At 41.3% G+C, this 25,606-nt stretch overlaps 1 protein-coding gene across 4 annotated transcripts in view; it reads left to right on the plus strand.

Moving 5' to 3' along the window:
* The window catches only part of mib1 (MIB E3 ubiquitin protein ligase 1), a 51,721-nt gene extending 34,073 nt beyond the window's left edge, over positions 1 to 17,648 (plus strand). The window contains exons 13-22 of one of the 4 annotated variants that reach the window (XM_061044952.1): positions 6,534 to 6,666; positions 7,707 to 7,793; positions 8,269 to 8,427; positions 9,942 to 10,123; positions 11,334 to 11,523; positions 11,622 to 11,700; positions 11,849 to 11,935; positions 13,441 to 13,512; positions 14,169 to 14,269; positions 15,348 to 17,648. In XM_061044952.1, coding sequence (XP_060900935.1) covers positions 6,534 to 6,666; positions 7,707 to 7,793; positions 8,269 to 8,427; positions 9,942 to 10,123; positions 11,334 to 11,523; positions 11,622 to 11,700; positions 11,849 to 11,935; positions 13,441 to 13,512; positions 14,169 to 14,269; positions 15,348 to 15,488 — 1,231 coding nt within the window. In that variant the 3' untranslated portion in view covers positions 15,489 to 17,648. Of the gene's footprint in view, positions 1 to 6,533; positions 6,667 to 7,706; positions 7,794 to 8,268; positions 8,428 to 9,941; positions 10,124 to 11,333; positions 11,524 to 11,621; positions 11,701 to 11,848; positions 12,002 to 13,440; positions 13,513 to 14,168; positions 14,270 to 15,347 lie in introns of all 4 variants that reach the window. The other 3 variants (XM_061044953.1, XM_061044950.1, XM_061044951.1) reach the window with 3 other exon arrangements.
* The last annotated feature ends 7,958 nt before the right edge of the window (positions 17,649 to 25,606 follow it).

Here is a 25,606-nt window from a genome sequence, read left to right on the forward strand (position 1 = left end):
ACTGCTTGTAAAGTGCATAATGATGTATCACTTCACAGATGTGCTTCACATTTGAAGCTACATATATTTTTGCTTTAAATTGGCTGTACAAAATGATGATCAATAATGTCTCTCGACCTTAGTAAAACAACACAGGTGGAAAATATGTTATTACCTCTGAGTTTTTCAGCAATGTTTTGAAGCCTTGGTTTGTCCTCTCACCGCCATATTAACCATTACAGAGGGGCGGCCGTGGCTCATTTGGAAGAGTTGTCGTCTCTCGATCCCCAACTCTTGCAGCAACATGTCCGATGTGTCCTTGGGCAAGACACTTAACCATGAATTGCTCCTGCTGTTTCATATGAATGGGTATAAATGGGATTAGTCACTGACACTGATGGTCTCACTACATAGCAACCTCTGCCATCAGTGTGTGAATGGGTAGGTGTGACATGCGGTGTAAAAGCACTTTGAGTAGTCAGAAGACTAGAAAAGTGTTGTACAAGCTCAAGTCCATTTACCATTCACTTTTAGTACATCTTATTAATGAGCTCAGTTTTTCACAACATGCTCTGGATGAGAACAAGCACACCATGCACATAAATAAAAATAATTGCATACCCATACAATAACGGCAATGGAGATGTATTGATTCGCAAAGTTTTATTGAAAGGTTAGAAATTGTAAACATGAGTAGGCTTTGTTCTTAATTATTACATTTCTGTTTAGCAGTTTACACTAGGGTTTGAAGCACTTTAGTGAGAGAGCAGTGATCTGTAACGTGTTCAACAGGGCTGTTTGTAAAAAAAAAAGGGAGTGAGCAGGCACAAAGGGTCAGAGATGATTTTGTTTGTCATGTTAGCAGCTTGTTTGAGGTGAACTGACTTAAATGAAACAGAAGTCAGCAAGTGTGGATGCTCTCATGACAGCATACTCTAGTCTGTTTGTGTCTTTGGGTGACATGTGATTTGATCTGCAATTTTAATTTCCCTTCTCTCTTGTCTTATGTCAACTCAACCATTTAGACTTTCATTAACAAATCCTGTCGTGGGGTTTTGTCACCTTTCAAGTTTATAAGTTTACATGTTTGAAAAGTAAACATTACTGACTTAATGTCAGTCGCAGGTCAACTACATGTGAGTCATTTTTACACAGCAGGTCAATTTAAATGCTGTTGTATTAATATTTATTCAGCTCTCCCCCTACATGCATTACCAAATGACTAAAATGACTGAACAACCTATGGCAGTATTACCCAGGCCTTCTTAAGCCAGTGCAAAATGTGTTATTCAATCATTTCCTGGTTGTTTTCTAGGCAATGATGCTATTGGGCATTTGTTCCATATAGTATGCATGATTTAGGTCTCTTTAGTCTAATATAATCGGCATGTCCTTGTTTTATGTTTTATGTCATTCTCTGCTTTTTCTTAAAAGGGATGTATATTATGACTATTACGGCTGGTGCAGAAATGAGAATGAGGTTTTTCAAGGTGCTGAGGAGAATAAAGTGCAAATGAAGAGTAGCATGGGAAAAATAATTGGGTCATCTTGAACCAATGGGACATTAACGCGCCATTGGGCTTCTCTTACTGTCTTTCTGCCTCCTTCTTCATAAATTGCTATGAATCAGGACGCCCCATAATACCAGGTGATTTAAGGCTAATTAAAGCTAAGCCTTTATTGGCCCCCACCCAATTCCTAAACGGACAGACAAATGTACTTGAGATGTTTGAAATGCACCTGGCGTCTCCTAAACAACCTTCAAGGCACAGGCAATAGCTATAGTGATAACCAAAACATCATAGAAATGCACCCCTTTACCCGTCTTCCCTCTTCCCTGGTTTATGCAAATAGTTCTTAATAAAAGCCTGCTCACTCAGGGGCCTCAGGTACAGGCAGGCAGGGGAAGGTCACATTGTAGGGGAAATTATTCTCTTCACGGCATGGTAATGAAAGCCTTTTTTTATCGAGCGGAGCCAGTGAGGTTCTTGTCCTCGGCTCTCTGCTGCACTGCTGGCCTGGACACTACCTGTGTTTATTTACTCTGTCCGCAGCAGGACGGCCAGCAGCTGATAGGACAGCCTGGCAAAGTGAACTGAGAACTAATTGCTCCTGGAGGGGTAAAGATGGATCAGAAGTTCACATGGTTATATATGCATAGGGATTGAAGACTACTTGATTTATTTGTCACGTCCAACATCATTTTCAACATACCTATATTAAAAAATAAGACGTATCTAGGTCAATGCTCTCATTGGAAGCATCAATACTATCAGTAAAATCCTGAACAGTTTTATGGCTCTTACCCTCCCAGCTGCCACTAAGTTAGGGTGCCGTACAAACCTCTCACACATGATGAAGGGCGCCTCCCTGTGCAGAGAGGAAAGCGGTAAGGGGGGGGGGGGGGGGGGGGGGGGGGGGGTCCATCTGGAGTTAGCGAGTTGCTTTTGTGAATGATTTGCTGGGTACAAGGTTCACTATTTCAAAAGACCTGAAGGTATTGATCCTGTCCCGGCCGAGCTGACACCTCATGTATCGTCTGAAGTTGTCTCATCTTGTAAGGCTCCAGATGCAGTAAGGACTCTGTCTAAGGGGGGGGGGGGGGAATCAAACCAGTACCAGAGAAGGGTTAGGGAAAAACCATGTCAAAAAATTTGACCAGCTAAATTTTATGAAGGCAGAAAAGTTTATACCATTTTTGACAAAAGATTATCAACAGCCACTTTTTTTTTCTAAATACTTTCAACTGTATCAAAATGTCATTTTATCAGCAGAAAGAATTTGCTTAAATGTCACAGTGATGGGTCTTTTAAAAGTAACATTTTATTTTTTTTACTAAAGTCTGCCATAATAATGTGAAAAAAACACATCACCATCTACTGATTGAGACTGCAAGATACAGTTGAAAGCCATGGTAGAGGTTGTTAAGGAGACCTTGCTTTTGGATTCTTTAATATAAAAAATGAACTTTAATAAGGATGAATACAAATATCTTGTTCCTATGAGTCTAGGGCTCTTTCCTGTTTGATCACCAAAGCACAAGAGTTACCAGACGGATCATTTTCAATATCAGTCTTATAAAGCCTTTTTTAGATTCCTGAGGCAGGTTGCACCTTTTGGCGACTAATTTCTGATGCAGAGTTTTGAGCTCAAAGCCTTTGTTAATGGAAGACAGTATGCCAAACACGTCTCCTACATCAGAGTAACCATATGTTTGTGCGCAGCCATTAATCTCAGGCTGGATGTTGACTGTTCCCATTTTTGCCCTGTCCTACCCAAGTTATTGTCCCCCGACTCTCGCTTCCTGTTGTAATAACGTCCACTGACCACCACACAGATGGCTGTCAGCCAGGCGAGGGCAGCAGAAGGGCCCTGTCGACCCGTACACTCAAACACACACACACTCCTTACACTTCCAGTGTCTTACATACAATGACAAACGCTGATACACACCAAGCTGGGGATGTCAGAGAGCGTCCTGGTCAATGACAAATTGCAGCCCAAGACAACAGGCCCCTGTGCAGCTCTCCTGAGGGAATCTTGAGATCTCTCACAGGGTGACCCAGTTCCATCACGTCTCCCCTTCTACCTCTCTCCTCTACCTTTCCTCTCTTCTCAGCTGCATGTCCTCCTGCATTTAAACCGACCATAGCATCGGTTTTCTGGTTCACCTACAATGGGGGAGATTCTCACTTCACTCTAAATATCAGTCTATTTCTCAAATCCTGGGAAGTCTAAATGTTAACTCTTAGGTCAGCTTTTTTTAGACAACACAGTTTCTCTCATACCCCCCTCAGTCACTGTTAACATCACTTAGCAATGAGATTTAAAAAAAGAACTAGGATGTATTCCTTCGTTCCTAATTTACTCTCTTTTTTTTCTGCCTTAACAGCAAATAGCTTAACTGCAATGCAGCAGTGCCAGTATGGGGCATTAATATTAATGTCTGCCCATTTCGCCCAGCGTGGCAGGGAGTCTGTCAATCAAGACTTCTTTTGGAGGGGCTCCCTACACCAGCACACACCTGCCCAGCGCTAAAGTGCGTGTTTCCGACTGTAGAAGTTACTGGCCTGCCCCTATAGTAGCAGGCGTGCATTTATTGGCCAGTTGCTCTACATATAGGAGATGTTTCCAGCCAATCCAGACTGCTCAAATGTTGTATATTGCACCAATGGGAGGAAGAAATAGAACAAAGGCTTTATGTGAAACAATTGCCCTTGATTCTTGTGTGAATTGTTGTAGTTAAGGGAAAAACAGCTTTCCTGTATTGTCTTTCAGACCTACTTGAAAGGCAGCTAAAAGAGCGCTATGTTTAACCACCGGGAATAAGTTTAATGTTAAAGCTTCAGGCGAGAATTTGATGTAGCAAGGTTTTTTCTTGAATAATTTGCTTGTTTAAGTCTCAACTCTCTCCCAGTGGGAGTGCCATGGATGAAATTACTAAAAAGTCCCCCCTGAGATGGAAAATCTACAGTACGCAAGCAAATAATTCCTTGTAACAAAGACGACACATTATGAATGTGAGATTAGGGAGAATGGGTGCGGTTGCTATCACATTTAAGCAGTGCTTCTCTGCATTAAGTGGTTGAAGATAGCTGCAAGCAATGCAGGTGTATGTGTGTACGTGTGTGTGTGTGTAAGCCTCTGCGCGATGAGAGGTAGAGAGAGAGAGCAAGGGAGCCTGGGATCAGTGTGCTGCGCTGTTCATCACTGCAGCAGTACACCAGCGCTGGATCTCTTGTCCGTACAGAGGTGCTGACTGCCTGCTTCCCCCCCCTCCCACCCCTCCTTCCCTGCCTCTCTGCCCCTCTTTCTCTGCTTCCTCAAGAGGGTGTGCTGATGATGCTCTCTTTCATTACTCCAAAAGGATGGAGACAAGCTGTAGGTTTAGGAAAAACCCGCAGGGAACCAGCCACCCTGATTACCTTCAGTCTGAAAGCCTGCCAGCATTTTGGTTTGCATTTCTTTCTCTTTTTTTTTTTTTTTTTTTTAAATAGTTAACAGTTTTCATTGATTGTGTGGGCTGTGGCCTTCCTGCTCTGTGCTGGAGCCTATTTCCTCCCTATACTCCTTTAGACCCTATTTACCTTAGTGCTGTGTACGTAAACACTCCTGTGCTCACCAAGGGGCTGCTCAGCCACATCAAAGTCAGAGTTAAATCAGCTGCCTTCTTTTGTCGCAGTTCAAAGATATGCCCTGCATGATTGTTCAGGGTTAATCAAGGTCAGAAGTTTCCCTCCAGCATTGCTGCTTTAATGCTTCTTGAAGGTACATTGTGTACCCATCTACACACAGGATACAAGAACACTTCAGTAATATATGGCTTTTAAGGGTCTTGCTTTATGTTTCCAAGTATTTGCACAAATTGAAGATACGCGTTTGCAGCCTTTGTTTCTCATCACATTTTCTCGATTGGCCATAACACTTAATAGGGGATGAGTCTCATTTCAGTGTTCTCATATACCATATGCCTGGATGTGTGCCCAGGGACTAAAGCAAGAAGAGGAAGAGAGGAAGGGGTTGTGGGCAATGAGATAATGGATAAGTTCAAACATTAAACTTAAGCAGTCGTGCTGTGAAACAAAGTTGACTTAGTAGGATGAAGGATAGTAAACCAAATCTATTTCTTAAAATTACAACTGCATTACAGAAGTCCAACTTTTTTTGTGATCTCTGGATTTAAGACTTAACAGATATATGTGCAGCTTCCTTTTACTAGTCAAACAGACCTCTCCTTCCATTAACTCTGTACGGAGTGACAGTCAGCCCCCCTCTCTACCCCTCCGTGACACTGTGACTGCTTCGTAGCCCTCCTCTCTTGTACAGTATCCTTTGCAGCCACGTCTCTGTGGCACACATCCTCTAAATGACCTTCAGTGGCACAGAACTGACTCGCTCCTTTCACTACACTAGACCACCTCTTTTAGACAGCGCTGTTCAAACAATGATTTTTTTTTTCTTCCCTTTCCCATCCTGTCTGATTTTTACCCAGGAGGGTACCTGAGTGAAAGCAGCTAAATCTTGTGTAATTACCATTTTGCCTCCCAATGATAGAGACTTTTTGCACACCACCAGGGGAAATGTGGCTTCCCTTTTGAACTGAAGAGATGGTAGGGGGACGTGTGCTCTAAAATAACACACAGCACTTGTACCACTCAAAGCTGGATGTAAATAACACTCTGCTTGAGAAAGCAACTCCTCCCTAAGTTGATTTAGTATTCTTGTCCCTGTGTGAGAAAATGGGATATGCTCCACTGTAAAAAAAAAAAAAAAAAAAAAAAAGCAAGAAGAAGGAGAGTGCATTGGAATATGCTGTGTATCAGCAGTACAAACACTGTGATGTGTTTGCTTACAACAGCTTGTGTCTTTCCATAAGCTTTTACACTCTGCCTGAGATATTCAGTCAGAGATGAATTGATTTTGGCAGTATATATCATAAACTATCAAATTGACTATACTGTCTGAACCTTCTCCGACTATTTCTGTAATGCTTCCCAGCTCAGGCCGTTCAAACGCTAATTTTTCCCCCCCATTTCTCTTTGTCTCCTCTGTAGTGCCATGCGTGTGCTGCTGTCCAAACTGCCGAGGCCTTGGATCGTAGACGAGAAGAAGGACGACGGTTACACTGCACTGCACCTTGCTGCCCTCAACAACCATGTGGAGGTGGCTGAGCTTTTGGTGCACCAGGTAACAAAAGAGCAGCACTCACAGTCAGATATTTGAATGCATGATTAATTACTTTAACTGACATCAATTGCAGTTATTCATACTGTATGAGAGCCCCAAAGTAGCCTTGAGCATACCTGCATGAGCTCAGCCTGCACTTCTGGCTGACAAGAGACCATTAAGAGCAGCTTCCACTGCACTCCCTGCAGCCAGCAAGCTGTAGACCAGTTGAAGCTGCTGTAACTGCCATTTTTTTATTGAATCCATACGGTTCACTGGGTCTCCAGGGGTATTCTTTAGTGCTGTTGGGGCCTCCTATCCTCCTCCTCTTGCAATCATACCGCCATGCTCTTTTCCCTTCTGAGATTGCAGGTTTAACTCTCAGGAGACTAAAACATACAGGAGTTTACGGGGAAAAGTCACCTGACCATGTGGGAACTGGGTTAATTAGGATATGGTGCAAGGCAGCAATGTTGCTGCAACATTCAGACGCATGAACGCTTGCTGTGCATGCTACCTTTCACTGGGGGACGGCCTTTTTTTTTTTTTTCTCTCCAAGTCCCTGCAATGGGGCTGGTTCGCAGTGATGGCTCAGCTTTCTATTCAGAAATTGCACCACACTACAAGGTGCACTGCAGATTCCCTGCCAGCAAGCCAGCCAGCCTGTCTTATTACTTGGGGATTTCACACACTGCCTGATCACAATGCTTATCTTCCCTCCACATCTCCTCAGTTGATTTGTTTGCAATTGGAAATGACAATCACATGCAGCGTTATTGTAGGATGCTTTCTTCCCCAGCCCCCCAGGTGATACTTTGTTAGTCATGGGGTTGAATGAAAGAAGGTTTGGTCATGGCAAAAATAGTCTGAAGGGTTGTAACTATATTTTATGAACTGAACAATCACTTTACTTTTAATTGAATTTTTCTCTTTCACTTCAGTTGTCATTTATCACTTTTATGTCATTTATACATGCACAAATCCTATGTGATTCTTTTTGTTACAAAAATGCCCATATGTTTATTTTGTGCCTTTGCTCCTCTCCTCTTTTCACCTCCCAGGGCAGTGCCAGCTTAGACATCCAGAATGTCAACCAGCAGACGGCCTTACATCTGGCAGTGGAGCGTCAACACACCCAGATAGTCCGGGTTAGTGGGCCCTTTTCTTTCTTATCTTCCTTTTTGTATCATTTATCATTTCTTTCCCCTCTCATTTCCACATCAAACATGCTCTAGATATCTCTGCATCACCCCCCCCCCCCTTCCCTACTGTACTGTTACATCAGTGCAGTCCTCATTTATTTTACACCGGTGGATGTCCTGCAGTTGTATGAGGTCCTTCAGATTAATGCTGTGTAGGGAAAATGCTCTCCAAGGCAGTGTCTTGCTCAGAGTCATTTGGCGTAGTGTTGGATTGAGATTGCCACGTTGCCATCTTGTGGACTCAGGAAAAAATGCACTCCATAATTGGGTAATACAACACTGAGGCAGTTCATTGTTAGCAGCTGCCTTATAAATCAGTACTTTGGCATTTACATTGTTGCATAAATTTAAAGTTGTTTTATGGTTGTTTCTAGACCTTCTGTTTCACTCTTTCACTGCCTCTTTGTGTTTTTCTTTACAGCTGCTGGTGCGTGCAGAGGCCAAGCTTGATGTTCAGGACAAGGACGGGGACACGCCACTTCACGAGGCACTGCGTCACCACACGCTGTCCCAATTGCGACAACTCCAAGATATGCAGGACGTCAGCAAAGTGGAGCCCTGGGAACCTTCCAAGAACACAGTACGTATACATCTATTATTAACCTCACTGTTCTTGCTAGATCACAGTCATTTACCTGGGTCGAGGTTCCTTAAGGTATCATTAGGCATCTCCGTTTTAAGGCGTTCATAGATTAAAATGGAACAACAGCAAAGAGCAGTTGTTAACAAGAATCGCCGTTCTCAGCAAGATACAAAAAGACATGAAACCTAACGACTGCTGTGTGTACTCCCACTATAGAGGGCAATAAGTCGTTACCAGTAGTTTCCAAAATAGTTTTAGTAGTCCTAGAATAACTGTGTTGAAACAATACATTTATAGAAATCTGTCAAATCGTATTGTATTAAAGCTGAACAGATCGTTTCTATTTCAGTAAGGAGCAGTGTTGTAGTTCTATTAACTCAATTCACATTGTCCCGTTTAACAAACAGAACACATTTTAAAATGATCAATAGACTTGAGCTTGTAAAGAACTTTTCTAGTCTTCTGACTACTCAAAGTGCTATTACACTGCATTCTTACACTGATGGCAGAGGTTGCTATATAAAGTAACCATGAGAAGAAACTAATCCCATTTATACATATTCCTACATTGTTGACAAAGCAGCGGCGTATGAGTATGTGTGAACATTTTTGACAGACTATACTTATACAGGAAGCTTAGTATCTCGTCATCTGTATCACAGGACAGTCCAGTGCACAGACTGCCGCCTTTCCAGCAGCCTGAACGACTTTGTCCTTCTATAGAGGCCAAAGGGAGCATGTCAGACCTGAACCCTCTCCATGTTAGCGCCACATCACTAATCCCTACTGGGAGGAGTTTAAGGCTACAGCGCCTAGCTGCCACTGCAGACTTACCTTACCTGTCAGCTTCTGTCTACCTCCCTCTTGTTCTTCTTCTCCTCCTCCGCCGCCTCCTCTTTTCACTCCTCCTTCCTGCCCGCACTGGTGCCCCAGCAGAGGAGCAGAACAGACAGACAGCGGGCCTAATTGAGATATGTGCAGTTAGGTCACTGTTCTGTAGCCCCCTCCCTCTACTGACGATGAGAATTGAATTAGCCGGCCCGGTGGCTCCATCAGCCAAGATGTAAAAGCTACTGGTTGAAGACAATCAAACATGGAAGATCCAAATAGCAAGACACAGAAAGAAAGAGAGAGAGAGAGATGCTTTATTAGACTGAGGGAGGTGATGAGCTGGAGGAGGAAGAGAGAGAGACGGGACAGTTAATGAGATTTTGGGTGGGGTTAGGGGGGGTGACACTGCCTGACAGCCATCTGAAGGCATGTCTTTGATTGTCTAATTAGTGGTGATCTTACAGTACTTTGACATGCTTCATCTAAATTAAACTCTGCAGCCATCTGAATAATATTAAAATCAGGACTCTGTGCATTAAAGGGGTGCCAGTGTGTGCAGTATAGACGAGACAATCTTCCCACTGGATTCAACTTGAAAACAATCTTTTTGTGTGTGAAAGTGGAATCCCTGACATGTCCATCATTTCTTTGTTTTCGTGTGTCTGTCTTCCTTCCTGCAGTTAATCATGGGCTTGGGCACCCAGGGGGCAGAGAAGAAGAGCGCAGCATCCATCGCCTGTTTCCTGGCAGCTAACGGAGCCGACCTGACCATTCGTAACAAGAAGGGCCAGTCCCCTCTAGACCTGTGTCCCGACCCCAGCCTCTGCAAGGCTCTGGCCAAATGTCACAAGGAGAAGAGCAGGTAAACATCCCTTGAAGGAATAGTTTGACATTTTGGGAAATACACCTTTTTGATTTCTTGCCAGGGGTTATATGAAAAGATCAATACCACTCTGATGTCTGTCTGTTAAATATGAAGCTGGAGCCAGGAGACTGATAGCTTAGCCTAAAGACTGGAAACAGGGAAACGGCGAGCGTACTCTGTCTTTGTCAGTCACTTTAGACAAAAGATCTTCCAAAAAATAATGTAATCGTACTCCTCAATTGTCCATAGGGTGACAAAAAAAAAAACATCTCCTCGCAGCTCTCATTAAGAATAAACTTGATATGATTGTTCAATCTTTACAAGAATGATGGAAAAAATCTTAAATTTGTGTTTTAAAAGAGGAGAATATTTGCTGCCTTATTTTATTTATGCAAGCAGTGACTTTCTATAGACTCTTGAATCCAGCATGACGTACATAAGATATAAAAATCTCTTATAAAAGAGATGCAACAATGACTTGACTCAATGAATGAAAGAAAATGAATTGAGATACCGGTACTTATTATAACTGACTTAACATATTTAGGGGAATTTTTTGAAAGCAAAAATGTCAAACATTTACTGGTTATAGCTTCTTAAAATGTAAGGATCTTTTTGTCTTTTTGTCATTTAGTAAATAAGAGTCTAAAAGCTTTAAAGCTGTTAGTTTAAAAAAACAGAAATTTGAAGACATCACTTTTTTGTTTTTGTTTTGCTTGGATGCATATTTATTGTTTACGGTCACATTCCTCACCACTTTTTGTGGAGAGCAAAATGCAGTCTTTTTTTTTTTTTGGTCTGACTTTTATGTACAGGGGACAAAAATAACACTCAAATGTTGAATTGAACTGAAATCATGGTGTTTTTAAATAGTCTTTAAACGAGCAGTAGACCGTGGTCGAAGGGATGAAAAGGTTGAACTTACATGACAGAGCTTTAAATTCTCTTCATGCACACACAGCAACTGTAAGAACACCTGAGAGAAAAATAAAGGAAGAAAGCACTATCTCAGGAAAATCATCAGACGACCTTATTGATTTCCTTTCAACGCTCAAAATGTTTTATGTCGGGCTTTGTTTCCATTTCCGCCTCCTGATTCTTTTTTTAGTCTCTCTCTGTCTCCGCGTTTTCTTTGTTCTCTGTCAGCCCGTCCTGTTTGTAATCTCCTCTGCGCTCACACTCTCTGGTTTTATTCTCTTCGTTGCAGCGGCCAGGTGGGCACCCGCAGCCCGTCTCAGAACAGCAACATCGAGTCACTGGAGGAGTGTATGGTGTGTTCAGACATGAAGAGGGACACTCTGTTTGGGCCCTGCGGACACATCGCCACCTGCTCCCTCTGCTCGCCGCGTGTGAAGAAGTGTCTTATCTGCAAGGATCAGGTCCAGTCAAGAACCAAGGTAACAGAAACGCTGCTACCTGTCCTGTCCAGAAAGAAACGCATGAAGAAGAGCGTATAGACACCTTAAGTCCTTTTTTTCTTTCACTTCCTCCACAGATTGAGGAGTGTGTTGTCTGCTCTGACAAAAAGGCAGCTGTGTTGTTCCAGCCCTGCGGCCACATGTGCGCTTGTGAGAGTAAGTTTCACGCCCTTCTTTTTCAAATCACAACCTCGACATTTGCAACCGCTGTTCAGACATTGTCTCTTTTAGCCAGTTGCAGACGGAATAAAAATGTGTGTTGCAGTTTCCAGCCGTGACCTAATATTTGTTTTGTCATCACCAGACTGTGCCAGCCTCATGAAGAAGTGCGTACAGTGCCGGGCTGTGGTGGAACGCCGCACCCCCTTCGTTCTGTGCTGTGGAGGGAAAGGTATGGAGGATGATGCCGCTGATGATGATGATGATGATGATGATGATGATGATGATGATGACATTAGTGAGTGAATCTTCCACACATTCCCTTTTAATTCCCTTCTTTATCCTTCTTTCTTTTCTTCTTTTTGTTAAGTTCCCACTTTAGCCCTGTTTATATTTTGCATTATTACCGCTTTGCTTCTGCATTGTATTCCTTTGTCTGCATCACTGATACATAGTTTTTTTGTTGTTCTTTCATTAAAGTCGTAACGTTAACAATGAAGTCATATGTTTGAACTAGTCAATCCCACTTTCCAAACGTTTTCCTCTTATTAGATGTAGCATGTTGTAATCATTGCATCCATTTATTCCTGTCCTTTGTAGCAGCTTCTTGAGAGAGACCGGCTGAATGGACAGAGCCTTTAGAAATGCTTTGCTGCTTCTTCTTTAATTCAGCGTATAGATTCTGTGTGTTAGATGATAATCTTTTTAGAAGCAGGACCCCAGAAGCCATTTCTAGATTGAGTTTGGCCAACCAGCATTAAATAATACAACAATGTCAGAGTACACAGAAAAAACAAATTACCTTTATGATGTTTCTGGAGTCTCTGAAAGTTTCACCAATCACGTTAGCATAAAACAGATGAATTTGTATACCCACATGACTGTTAAAAAGAACTGATTTATAGTACCTTACATAAAAAAGGACAGTTTTGTAATAATACAAATGTTAACATTGAAATTTTCAGTTGTGAAGAAGCCCTAAATATCCAAAGTTTAACCAAGAATAAGACACCACAATGTCCAATGAAAAGATCAGTAATATAGTGTGTTAATTAATATCAATATTTTTGTTGCATTTACAATCCATCCTCTTGTCCCCAACTTAAACTCGGTGTTTTTCGCCCATATCCTTCTCTTTAGTGGTGTTTCTCACTAGATGTTATTTCTATCGTGTTTCCACATTTTATTTTGAGTTAAAAGGGAAACTGTTGTAAGTTCACTATCTCCATGTTTTTCCCTGTTTTATTAAGTTTCACATTTCTCCACGCTTGTTGGCATGCAAATCTTACTTGATGATATAAACTAAAGCAAATCCAAACAAACAACAAACACTCATGCAAGGGGCAGCATTGATTGTGTATCTCCTCCCCATTCATTCCAGTTACATTCACGTCTGACCCAAAAGTAAATCTAGGGTGCACAACAAAAAAAAAATCAAATCTCACTATGAGTACCTTTTGAGAGTAGCAAATAGTTTTCATTTTGTACTTTCAAAGACTTAGCATAGACCGTAGATCCTTGCTTTAGCATTGGCTGATTGCAAAAACATAAAGACGCTGCTATGCATTCAACTATTCTATGTAGAAGAATTTCCCTTTCTCTCCTTGTTTCCAACTCCTTTTCAAAATTTTCTCTCTGAACCTCCCTTCGAGGCTGTAGTCTAGTTCTGGTCCTCATGCCAACATTTGATTTGGTGAGGACGGCTCCTGCTATAACGATGTGACTGGTTATTCCCAGCAGGGAGCTCTAACACTATGGCAGGGGGATCGCAGGATCTTCTCCAGCCCAACAATCTGGCTCTAAGTTGGTGTAAGTATAACCTCTATGATCCCCCTCCCTTATCAGACCCCTTTTTTTTTCAAAGAGCTCCCCACAGTGCTGCCCTGGCCCGATCCCCTCCCTTCAACCCCCCTCCCTTTCTCTTTCAGCGACACACAACATGAACAGCATAAACTGATGCGGTGTACATGTGATGCATATGCCAAGAATTACACATGTGCAAAATATGTTCGGATTGTTTCACACCATCTTTGTACACATGCATACTCTGTCACCTACAATGCCAATATGTTTGAGGTTTGTGCTATTTTATACTGCAAATAATTACAAAGTGTCTTTTCTAAATTCACATAATTAAAAAGTGACAGCAGTGCCAACACAAACTGCTAGAGCCAAAGTTTGATCCGCCAAACGTAATGAAATTCAGTGCATGTGTTTCCTCATCCATGCGTCTACACAGAACTCATGTTTTAGATTTAGTGTAGCTCCCAGCTTGTTTCATTACGCCAACCTTTCAGTGGCTTCCTTTCTGTTTTATTGGCAACACATTTTTTCATTATGAGGAGGTGTAGTTTGATGATGCCACTGGTGAAAACTGTTCATCGTTTTAGTCTCTTTGCTGGTAACGGAATGCATTTTTTTCCCCCTTGCCCTGCTTTTTTTTTTTTGCTTTTATAACCAAACAGCGAGTGGAAACATCCCGGCCATGCAGAGAGACAAGGACAACACTAACGTCAACGCCGATGTGCAGAAGCTTCAGCAGCAGCTCCAGGACATCAAAGAACAGGTTAGTATAAAATGCAGAGATCAGCAAGGGGTGACACTCAAGTCTGCAGTTAAAAATCCCCACAGATGTGCTACAGTGAATGTGAAAAATGTTGTTGAATGTTTAGCAACAGACTTTGAGTTAGTGGTTGCTTGCGTTGGGTGTGACAGGGGTGAAAACAAAAACAGATGGTGAATGTCCATTATAACAGTGATGAATACAAATGTTGCACTTTAACAGCAGATAATGACAATGGAGCACATCAAGCATCAGTAAACATTAATTTAATCAGTATTTAGAGCTTGGAATAACTACTTTTATCACTGATTTTCATTATTTGGTCTTTTTACAATGAAACAAATCAAGAAATCAAAAGGCAGGAAGTGCACAAATCATCCAGTTGGTGTCTTCAATTAGCTGTTTTTAGCATTTTGACCCACAATGTATATATTGTTTTTATTTTTCACGTTACATCTCTTATAAATTCTACTGCACAGCTACAGTCCACTCTCAACAGAAAAGAATTGTTCCACTCTGTGTGTGGCTATTAGCGGCAGGTGTTTGTGAATTAGGAGCTTTATGCAAAGAAGCTGATTACACAGAAAGAGGGCAATTCTTCCCTATGTGAATGCATAATGGCTCATTTAAAAACACGCCACCATCACCAGTGCACAGAGACCCTGTTTGCTCTGCAGTACAGGTAGTTGTACTTTTGACCTTTTCGCAGGGTTTGTGCATTAGACGGTGTCTTTTTGACTTATTTTCAAAGGTTTCGCTGTGCAAAAGCCCTCAGTGAGCTCCCACTTCTATAAAATAAATAAATAACGTTTAACCCTAATGTAGCTCAGCTGGACACACCTTGTTTTGTATGTACATAAAGAAGGGTGTGGCTTCTGAATTAGAAAATAAAATGTAATGGTTAACGGAGATGTGATGAATGCTGCTGTAAAGTGTTGTGACATCAAAGAGACGTCGGTGTAGTAAATGTTATGTACAGGGCTTTGCTCAGTTGGTGATTCTGTGGGTGTGTTATTCATAAAAGTTGAGATGACTTTTTCCATACAAAGCATGACCTGTGATCACTGTCCCTTGACTGCAGACCATGTGCCCCGTGTGTCTGGACCGGCTGAAGAACATGATCTTCATGTGCGGCCACGGCACCTGCCAGCTGTGCGGGGACCGAATGAGCGAGTGCCCCATATGCCGCAAGGCCATCGAGCGCCGCATCCTCCTCTACTAGACCGACTGAACACCCCCTCCCCACAGACTCACCTTTTCTCTTTTCTCTTAAAGCCCACGCTGACCACGCCCACAAAGCCACAATCATACCAGCTGCTGCTGCTGCTGCTGCTGCTGCTGCTGCTGCTCGGTCATCCTCACAGCACCCAAGTCAGCCAGCCCAGGGGCGTCCTCACATGTCTTATTGGACACAACAAATGCTCTCTTGATGGTTTGATTGTGTTCAGATGGAATACCTGTTACAAAAAATTGAGAAAATATCAATTGACTCTTATCACTTTTGCTGTGCTGTCATCACGTGTCCTTTCAGCAGACAGAAAGATGCTTGCAACACTGACGTTGCCTTTTTTTCTTAATTTTTTCTCTCTGCCTGCCGTATTCTTTTTCCTCTTTCTGTGTCAGTTTTACTCGTGAAGCTTCTTTCCTCTGATCGAGTCCAGTGCGGCTCTTTTAGACACGTGGTCTTGGATATTTAAGTGCACGGGCGAGTCCTGAATCTGTATTTCCTCTTAGAAAAACTCAGAAAATTCAGAAACATAGAGGTTGTTTTTGGAGCTCGACCCGCTACCTTTCATGTAAAGTTATCGTGCATCTGTCGCAGTCGGTGCCGGCTGCAGTCGAGTTTTATTGTATTTGTAAATCTTTATGCACGTCTTTTGGTATTGGAAGCTCCAGATGTGGATTTTTTAAGTACTTCAGTTTTCATGACAGTATGGTAAGTTTGTGACACATTACTGTTTTTGCACCACTTAAAAGTTTCAGTGAGTGTTTAAGCTTCGCGTGTGTGATCAGTTTGGCCGTGTGTGTCACGCTGTACGCCAACTGGCCCTTTTACGTTGAAGACCAGATGTTGGCAGTTTTGCACTAGAAAAGCTGAGTCAGGGTATATGCTGTTTTTTTTTTCTGACTCCAGAGATCCACTTCAGCTCACTGATAAAACTCAGATAAAGTTGTAGTAACTGCCAGGTAGCAACACCACGCCCGCACTGTTTACCGAGCTGTACCAGGAACAACGGCAGTGACGCAACACCCGTTTGATTGTGAACGACCAGAGAGACGCTGTGTCAGGATTCAAGAATAAAAGACAAACTCATTCAGCTTCTGTCCAGTGATCAGCTCCTGTTGTTTGTTGTGCACTCAAAGTCCCACGATGCAAACACTAATGTATCAAGAGTATCTCGTCACTACTAGGTGTTAAACCGTCAAGATTTGGTGGTATTGTCTGACTAAAAGATGAGCATTGCTATTTTACCATTGATGACTCTGTGCCATTTGCTTCCAAAAATTGACTTGTGAAAGAACTTGTATGGGGATAAGGTGCTCTTTATTCTGTATTACTTTTTTTATTTAAGTGTATTTTCCTTTTTCTCAAAATCAACATTTATTGAGCTAGAGAATACAATCTATTAGAACATCAAGATAATATGTAGAATAAATTATTTTGTATTGCTGCCCAAAAAGATAGGATTTATAGGTCTCACTGCCTTCCTAATATGTAGCCTCAAAATCTCTCAAACATTCTGCTTTGATATAAATGTTGACGTGTTTGTGATGTTTTCTGTTTGCTTTCGTCAGCTCAGCTTTCTAGCAGTCATCTGTAGAAGCATTTGTAAAACAAAACAAAAGAGACATTTTGTTGTCAGAAGTGTCACGCATCTTTACACCAGTGTTTTTGTTTTTTTTTTTGGGGAGGAAAGCTAACTTTTTTTTTTTTTAAAAAGAGACAGTACTTGCCTTGCCTCTTTTTAAAAGGCAGTTGCCCATGTGGAGACTCAGCAAGGTGGCTCGCTTTGCTTTGCTCTGTGGGAATTTTGCAACGGTATACAAGCATTTTATTTCTTTTTACGACTGAAAGCGACTTCTTTTTATTGAGTACAGTTTTGATTCTTTTCATTGGTCATGATAAATCTAAAAAGCTAGAAGCACTAATACGCTTTATGGTAGAGTTGTCTTGTTATGGTTGTTATGAAAGAATTTTTATTTTGTATGTTTTATTTTAAGTTACCTGTAACTGTCCTGTTGGAAATGTATCAGTTGTATTTTCTTTGGCATGAATGTTTGACATAAGCAGTACGACATGTATCATGAAAACTGTTCGGTTTGTATTGCTAATAAGTGCTTTTAAAACAACCATATAGCTGAAATAAAGTTCTCAACGAACCATGGGACTTTAGAAGTATCTTTCTCAAACGTTTTCTTTTTCTTGTTTTTATTTTTGAAGTTGAGCTCTGGTGTAGCTATTTTTTTTTTTTTTTTATGAGCAGCAAATTAGCATTTAGTTGCTTTTCTCCTGCTGTGCAGCGTCTGCCTCACAGCGGAGACAGCGTGGCAGAGATGGGAGGTGTGAGGTAATTGAAAATGCTCACACCTAATAATGACTCAGCACCAGTGTGTGATAGGTCAGCTATGCTAATCAGAAAGAACGAGGAGGAGAAGGAAAAAAAAAGAAAAAGAAAAACCTTCTCAGGGAGTGATGAGAGAAACACAAATAGTGATGCATCTTCTCCGCAGAGCGGTGTGACAGCCGGACATCTCACCTAGCACTAACGAATAATGACCAAAGGCTGTTTACGTTCCAACTCATTGACTGCTGGACATCTTTGGGGCTTGGTTCACATGCAGCAGCTCATAACAAAGATATTCATCATGCTGTCAACTTCTCACTCCATCAATGCATACAGACTGTAACGTACAGGAGGCTCTGACATCTCTTTAAACCCCCCTCAGAGTTCTGTGACTTGGCACCAGGCCTGTGAACACTGTCTATGTGGTACTTTTTATAATCAGGTAGCTGTCTTTTTCACAGTTTGGCTCATCTGGTTTATCTGCCAGGTGAGTGGCAACTGCCTTAGTTTTACTCAAGACAAACGTTAACAGTGAAGAATACAGTGAGAATGTAAAATGAGATGTATCCATGTTCGTTTTTATAAATTACCTTGTTTTACAAGTCTGTATTAGGGTGACTGACACGCTTTAATTAATGCTAGTTATATGCAAATCTGACTGTTTTTGTTTTGCCAGTCATGTAAGCAGATGTTTGCTTTGGCAGAGTGATGCACTGTAACACAGTTATGTGACGTGTAATGAGTGTTGTGAGACATCTGCTGTCCACCTGAAACCATATCCACAACAAAGTGAAAAAAAAAAAAAAAAAAAGCTTTATTCATTACACGACATATAGCTTTAACTAAGCAATTTACCTTTTTTTAATCCATCTACTGATCATTTTCTTGATTATAGATCGTTCTTAAATATTGTGGGGGAATGCTTTTTGCCTTTAAAGACTGTCTTGTTTTGGTAAAAAAAAACAAAAAAAACAACTACAACAATATAAAACAAATCCTCATAAAGCATGTTTAGCGTACATTTCCAATGGATTTGAAAAACTGTTGCAGGTTTCTGTTCGGCTTCATCGTCGTTCAGAGTCAGTAGAGACGTATATTTAAACCTTTAAAACAGTTTGCAGGCTAAGTAAAAAATATCCAGAGGTGAATGCCAGGACCAGGCTACCTGTCAATCACTCTGACTGACTGCAGAGCAGCCTCGCCATGCTGACTGACTGTCAGGCGCTGGAGACGCCGCTATCTCTCTCCTTGCTCCCAGCCTGGTCCTGGGGAGGATCCCTGACCGCCACGGCTGCAGGTTTCAGCTGCTTTAAGGGCTGCAGTGTTTGCTGACTGGACTGCAGGGGTTGTTACTCCCACACCGGGGGGTCAGCTAATCCTCCAACCCCCAGCAGGGTGTAAGTGATGGTGGCCTGGCCCTGCAGGCTTCACTGAGCAGCAGATAGAGATGAATTGAACCCCTGGAGAGGAGAGTGGGGCTGCCCAGATCAGGAAAATGACTGTGACCCTGCTGCAAGTCTGCTGTGATCACTGAGAAGGGTCGGTGAAATTCATCAGCCTGTGGAGAAAGCATGCCACAGGGGAGGAAAAGTCCACACACACCCCCATCCCTGAGGCTTTGCCCTTGGCACTGCATGAAGTTATGGTCTGACAGGAATGAAAATATTCTCTCAACTCTAACCGTAAAAATAAACTCTAGCATGTGTTTCCCTTGCAGGTTTGAGAGCAGATCACAAGGTGGCAGTACATCCAACAACTAAATACTGAAGGTGTCTTTAATTATTGATTTTGCTCGTGTGCTGCAAAGGCCACATCATCGAAAATAGAACAGGACTCACACATGCCCTGCTTTTTATTTAATTGTTGCAGCTCGCCATAGATCATCATCATTCATCTGAAAGTTGTTCTTTTTGCTTTTTCCAGAGTTCACTTTGAAACAAAGTTGCTGATCCTCACCTTGGCTGACAACAAAATACATCAACGTACATTTAGTACATCTTAATACAGAACATAAACTGTATACATATTTGACCTCAGATATGTGCATTCACTGCTAGAACCAAACTATTTAAAACTATTAAGGGTTTCAGCACTGAGTAATTACAACAAAGAGTGTAACAAAAAGTTCACTAAATTATTTCCATTTAAAGAATGCGTTTGTGTGGTTTCCTTTTCGTCCTGGAGCCTTGGTAAATTCAGCATTGTCTTTATAAAAAAGGTTTAAAATAGTGTAGTTTAATTGTAATAAAATTGTGTTCGTCGCAATATTGTGCTGATTTCAACACAAAACTTCAAAACCATCTGCATGGTCTGTGCTTAGTGGAGAAGTGGGGGTTGTTCTACATTTATGTGTGTGGAGCCCCTTTAAAAGTAAGGTGTTGAAAACCCCTTATCTTTATTACCATTTTCTAATTGTTCTAAAGCATCTATTATATTCAAATGTTTGTATGCTGACTTTAAAATCATGTAATTAAGTGATTTACATTATAGTGGCCAGGTCTAACATAAAAGCAACAATAGAATATAAAAATGACCTTAAATAATAAAATACGACCGTCTTTATCTTTCAGATTCTTTATTGGTTCTCATTTGAAATTTACATTTGAGTCTGGCAAGTTGTCTCTTTTTTTTTAGAAGAAGAACTCACAGGAGGATTCAATTGGTAGTGATGTTGTTATTAGACTTTGAATTGTTGCTATTTGCAGCACATTTCTTATAGCACACAGTATCTGTAATTTTTAGACTTCATATCCTCACTGTCTTTGTTTTTAAAAACAAAACCTGTAGGTACAGAAATCAATTCTTCCCTTGATTCAGACGGCCCACACTGATAAACAAAAGGGGACACACTTCTTCTTTGCATCTGTCATGGCCACCTGGGCTTTCCTTCCATGTTGGAGGAATTGATCGCTGACTGTCTGAAGGTCCTATGCCTTGCTCTCTCTTTCTCTCTCGCTCTCTCTCTTTCTCTCTCTCTCTCATGTCATCCAGTTCAGAAGTGGGGCTGAATTTATTGTTTCAGTTTATGGTCGGGCGGACTGAGCAAAGTGCAATCTGGCTGTCTGGACAGACTCTTCAGAGGCCAGAGAAGAAGGGAAGGGCCCGAGGATTTCATTTCTGAGACCACGCTTTTAGACTTTAGGAAAGACATATGGGGACATTTGTCAACATGAGGTCATGATGCGTTTTGTTGTGTACATGCAGAAGAAGGCCAAGCTGTCTTAATCTGCTGCATTATTTACGCTCAGGCTAAAGTTTAGGATAAACAAGTCGTAAACGTTCAGGGATATAACTTTATGTCTCCAAACGCGATAAAACCCTGCGTGTGTTTGTGAGTTTGTATGGGTGGGTTAGGTGTAGCCTACCTGGACGCTGCGGCTCCACCTCCACAGTAAAGCCATAAAGTCAGTCATACTCTGCCAAACATCCCTCCTCACAACATATAGGCCCCTGACATGCTGATTGCTTTATTGATATTGATCAGGGCAAAGTGTCAAACCACTCGTCCATCTTTCTCTGTGGTGCCTGTTTGTTGTTTATGCATTTAGAGGGAGAGGGTCAACACAAACAACACACATTTAAGCCCAGGTATATGTAGACATAAAATCTAATCGCTTGTACAAGATGAATATATTTTCCATCTTCTTTTTTTTTTGTGACAACACAGAATTTGTAATTTTCTTTGGAATTTGCATGTAACTGCAGTTTCTTATAATAGCATAAAATAATGTGACTGTGGTTACATCCACTGTTCCTCACACAAAATTACAAGCAATTTTAAGTAACTGCAAATGTTGAATTTGTTGAAGTTTAAGTTTATTCAATTGATTTTGTAGATATGTTTTTCTGTCTGAAATAGGAAACAATTTTAACATGATTCATTTACTGTCTGATTATCAGGCCTATAGGTATATCTCATTGACTAATGATCAAATATACAGTCTATGGTATATTCTGAGGTGCTTATGTTATATTTATAAAATTGTTTAAGCAAATTAAAACTTTTCTCCAAACATGCACAAACTAAATATTCTGTGGCTTTTGACCTATTGGTTGTGGCTCCACTCACTGCCGTTCTTATCATGAGCACGATTGAAGCTGGAGCCTGAGTGCCGCATTTACAGTGCAAATGTTATCGTTCCAATGACACTTTAAACAGTCTTTATCAATATATAGTCATTCAAGGTTTATGAGCTTTGATAAAATAGCCAAGCAGGGTCATTACATTGTGTAGAAACAAACAAGGTGTATCTTTCACATTATGATAATATTTTTCTTTTCTTGGTATCATGTGGAGGTTTTAATACACAACATGTAAAATAAATACTTAGCAGGATGAGGAGACAAAGTGGCCTGAGTGCAAAGAGGTATTGATTTTCTCCTCAGGAAGAGCAGCGCGAGGGCAAACTACAGTGTGAGTTTAGCAGAACCTTATCATCCTACTATCTTTAAAACAGTGGGTTATCATAATTGCTTACTTAATAATTCTATAAAACAGTGGAGGTGCAACCTTTGCCTGGGCAGTAAACTGTCAAGTGCTTTTGATGCTGAGATTGAAAGATTCCTGACGGGGTTAGAAATGCTGCAACCTATTAATTTTATGGGGTAGATTACAAAAAAAAAACAGTGCAGTGATTTGCAGCCACGTAAAAATGGTAAGATAAATCAATGAAAGGGTTATTGCAATGAAAAACGTAAAGAATAAGTGGATTTATTTCTTTAAAAAAAAATAACATTTTACACTTTGAAATCAGAGCAACAAGCACATTCTTCAAATAATTAAGTAGGTATTTAAACGAGAGCTCTGTTCACATGTGATGAATTTCTCACCTCTACTACTATGTAGAACAATGGGGTAGACATGCTTAATCAACAAGTGCAAACCTCATCACATTTAACCCTCAACTAAACAAACATAGTGGTGTTGAAGACACCATCTTCTGGCATGGTGCCAGGTGACGATTTCCAAACAAGGTCAGCTTTGGGATCAGTATTTAAACCCCATGCGAGCAGAGAGTTCGACAGTTTGTAATCCCTGTGAACTCAGATAGAGACAACAAGGAAACTCCCCATGCCGGAGTTTGCTGATTCCCCCGAGCAAGGCATTTTGTTTCCTACTATTTCTTTTCATTACTGGAAAAAAGGGGGTTCTGTAGAGGCAGCAAATGCTACAAAGACATGTTGTGTAACAAAACAAGCGTACATCTGACAGGTGCTCGCCTCTGCCGAGCAAGCAGTAACCTTGGAGGGAGTAGACAGGAATGTAGCAGCACTATCTGAGCTCAGAGGGAAATACTGACTGCAAAGGCCTTTTTTTTTTGTTCAGAGAGGAAAATCAATACTCCAGAGTCCATCACACGGGCAGGCATTTTGTGTGTTTTTTTCTCCAGGTGGGTTCCAGCTATGTGAAACAAGCACAAAATGACCCCTGGAAAAAATAGTTAATGCCTAACTTCTTTATCTTCGTTTTACAGCCAAGGGTTGTACCTCCAAATCAATACATGATACACAAATATCCCAGGGCTCCATGTTCTAGACAGAGAGCAATGACGAGGGCTTGAGAGTGAGGCAGCTTCACAACCACCTGGCAGAAATAAAGACCTTTTTTTTTTTTTATGAAGCTACAGCTCGTTTTTTTTTTTTTTTTAAAGAAAAAACTAAACAGAAAGTGAGCTCCAGTAATTAACAAGAAACAATACTTGGAGGCAACATGGAGGCTGTACTAATTATATGAAAAATAAATTTACAAATTGTCAAGAGTTTGGAGCATGCTTATTCACTTTCTTTCAATGCCATTTTCATATCAGTTAACAAAGCTACAGCGAGCAGCTGTTAGCCCAGTTAAGCCTACAGACAGAAAACTGTAGAAGACGTAGCGACATGCAGTATAGTGACAGAAACTTACTCTTTTTAAAATTTGCTTGCACACTAAGCTATGAAAAAACATATAAGCAACATTTAAATATAAGCCTATAGGAAGACTGATTTTATTTAATTTTTTACTTTTTTTACTTTGGCGCAGTTTTTATGCTAAACGCTAACTATAGCTTGTGTATAGCAATGTGTAGATTATAAAAGCAAACAGGCTAATTTAAGTAGGCTACATCCCTTGGCCGATTTTGTTAGCTTTGGTCTTTAAGCTAAGTCATCTGCTTGATAATTAATGAACATATCAAGCTAGATGTAGTTTCATAATTCGCCAGTGGAACAAGATAAAGGTAGCCTATGTTTAGGCCCAGTCCCTCGGGTATGCAGATTTTGTCTTTTTTCCAGAGTCAACAGGGCTTGATTGATTGATGATTGATTTGATTGATGATTGTTTGGTAGGACTTTATTGTTTGACAAACCCCGAAATTGGACGAATAATCAGAGGCCTTCGACCTACTTTTGATCAGGGATTAAGCTCCATATTCAACTTTAGGATTGACTGGTGTACAAAAGAGTGTTTCAGTCTGATCTTGTTAAAATGTGAGACCCTTTGTCTCAGGTTTGATGGTTATAGTTCAGAGCGTGGAGACAATGCTGTTAGCCAGCGTTAACATGTCAACATTTAAATTAGTGGACAGACACTTGTACAGTACTAAGTTGTGTTACAGTAGCCTTCTTTAGGACACTCCCCTCAAAAGATCTGTAGAGCAAATAGATTTTTTGTTTTACCTTTTTTGCAGACATATTCAGTAAGGTCTTTCAGGACAAGAAATGGTCGATCAAAACACCGGATTTATTTTTTCATAATGGACAACAATAGGTTCTTTATGAGCATCAGATAGTAAACAAAATACAATTTCCTCAGTTTTCATTGTATTAAACTCTAGATTGTTATTATCACTTCACTAAACCACTATGCTATACTGCTAGCTGTTTCTTCATATTAAGTGTTTAGACATGAGAGTGTGATGTTATTGGTGCTATAGAAATGACCACAACAGAGTGACATGAATATCCTCATAAAGAAAAAAAGAAAAATACGGCTTGCTGAAATCGGGGGTGAAGGTCTTAACATGTGGCCTGGGAACGCAGCATCTGGACTGTGATAGCGGGCCGCCAATTTTTCTAGCTCTTTCTGTGAAGACTTTGGATAACCAGTGTAATTTTGCTAGATGTTTACAGCAACGACCAACAATGCTTGAGGTTTTCTGTCCTTTCTGAGTCTACGCTGGCTGAGATAGGTGGTATCTGTCACTGTCTGCTACTCCGTCCCTGCAGACCTTGTAGCATATCAACAGCGCTGCTCCCAGACAGATAAAATGCCACAATAGAGTTTCAGGGGCCTAAAGCAGCTCCTTACCAGTGTTATGGTGAGAGAAAGGAGCATCCACTTAGGGAGGACAGACAACCCCCCCTCCACCCTTTTCTGATAGTAGCTGGTAATCTCTGAGGTTGACCTGTCAGTCAGGTCCTGGAGACAGATGACGTGAGGCCCCTGATAGGCTGTCTCCAACGGAGGAGACACCAGCCGGCCGCACGGACTGCTGAGACTGAGAGCAGGACTACGAGGTGACGGACGGATGGCGGGGCTGACGGGGGAGGGCAGGAGACAAGAAGAGGAGGTGGGTTGGGGAGGTTGGTTGGCAAAGGAATGCCAAGGCGGGGGTCATGGAGAGGGTCTCCTGATGAGCAGAGAGACAGTTCTCTGCTGGAGATCGTTGTGTCGCTGACAAAGTTTACTTAACACCAACCCCTGGGAGCCCAGGTCAGCAGCGGGGGTGGGTTGGGGGGGGGGGGGCTGCTCACCTCCAGCTCAGAGAATAAGACTGTTGTCACCAAAAAAAAA

The sequence above is a fragment of the Labrus mixtus genome, chromosome 8 (assembly GCF_963584025.1).
Source record: "Labrus mixtus chromosome 8, fLabMix1.1, whole genome shotgun sequence".
Classification (NCBI taxonomy): domain Eukaryota; kingdom Metazoa; phylum Chordata; class Actinopteri; order Labriformes; family Labridae; genus Labrus; species Labrus mixtus.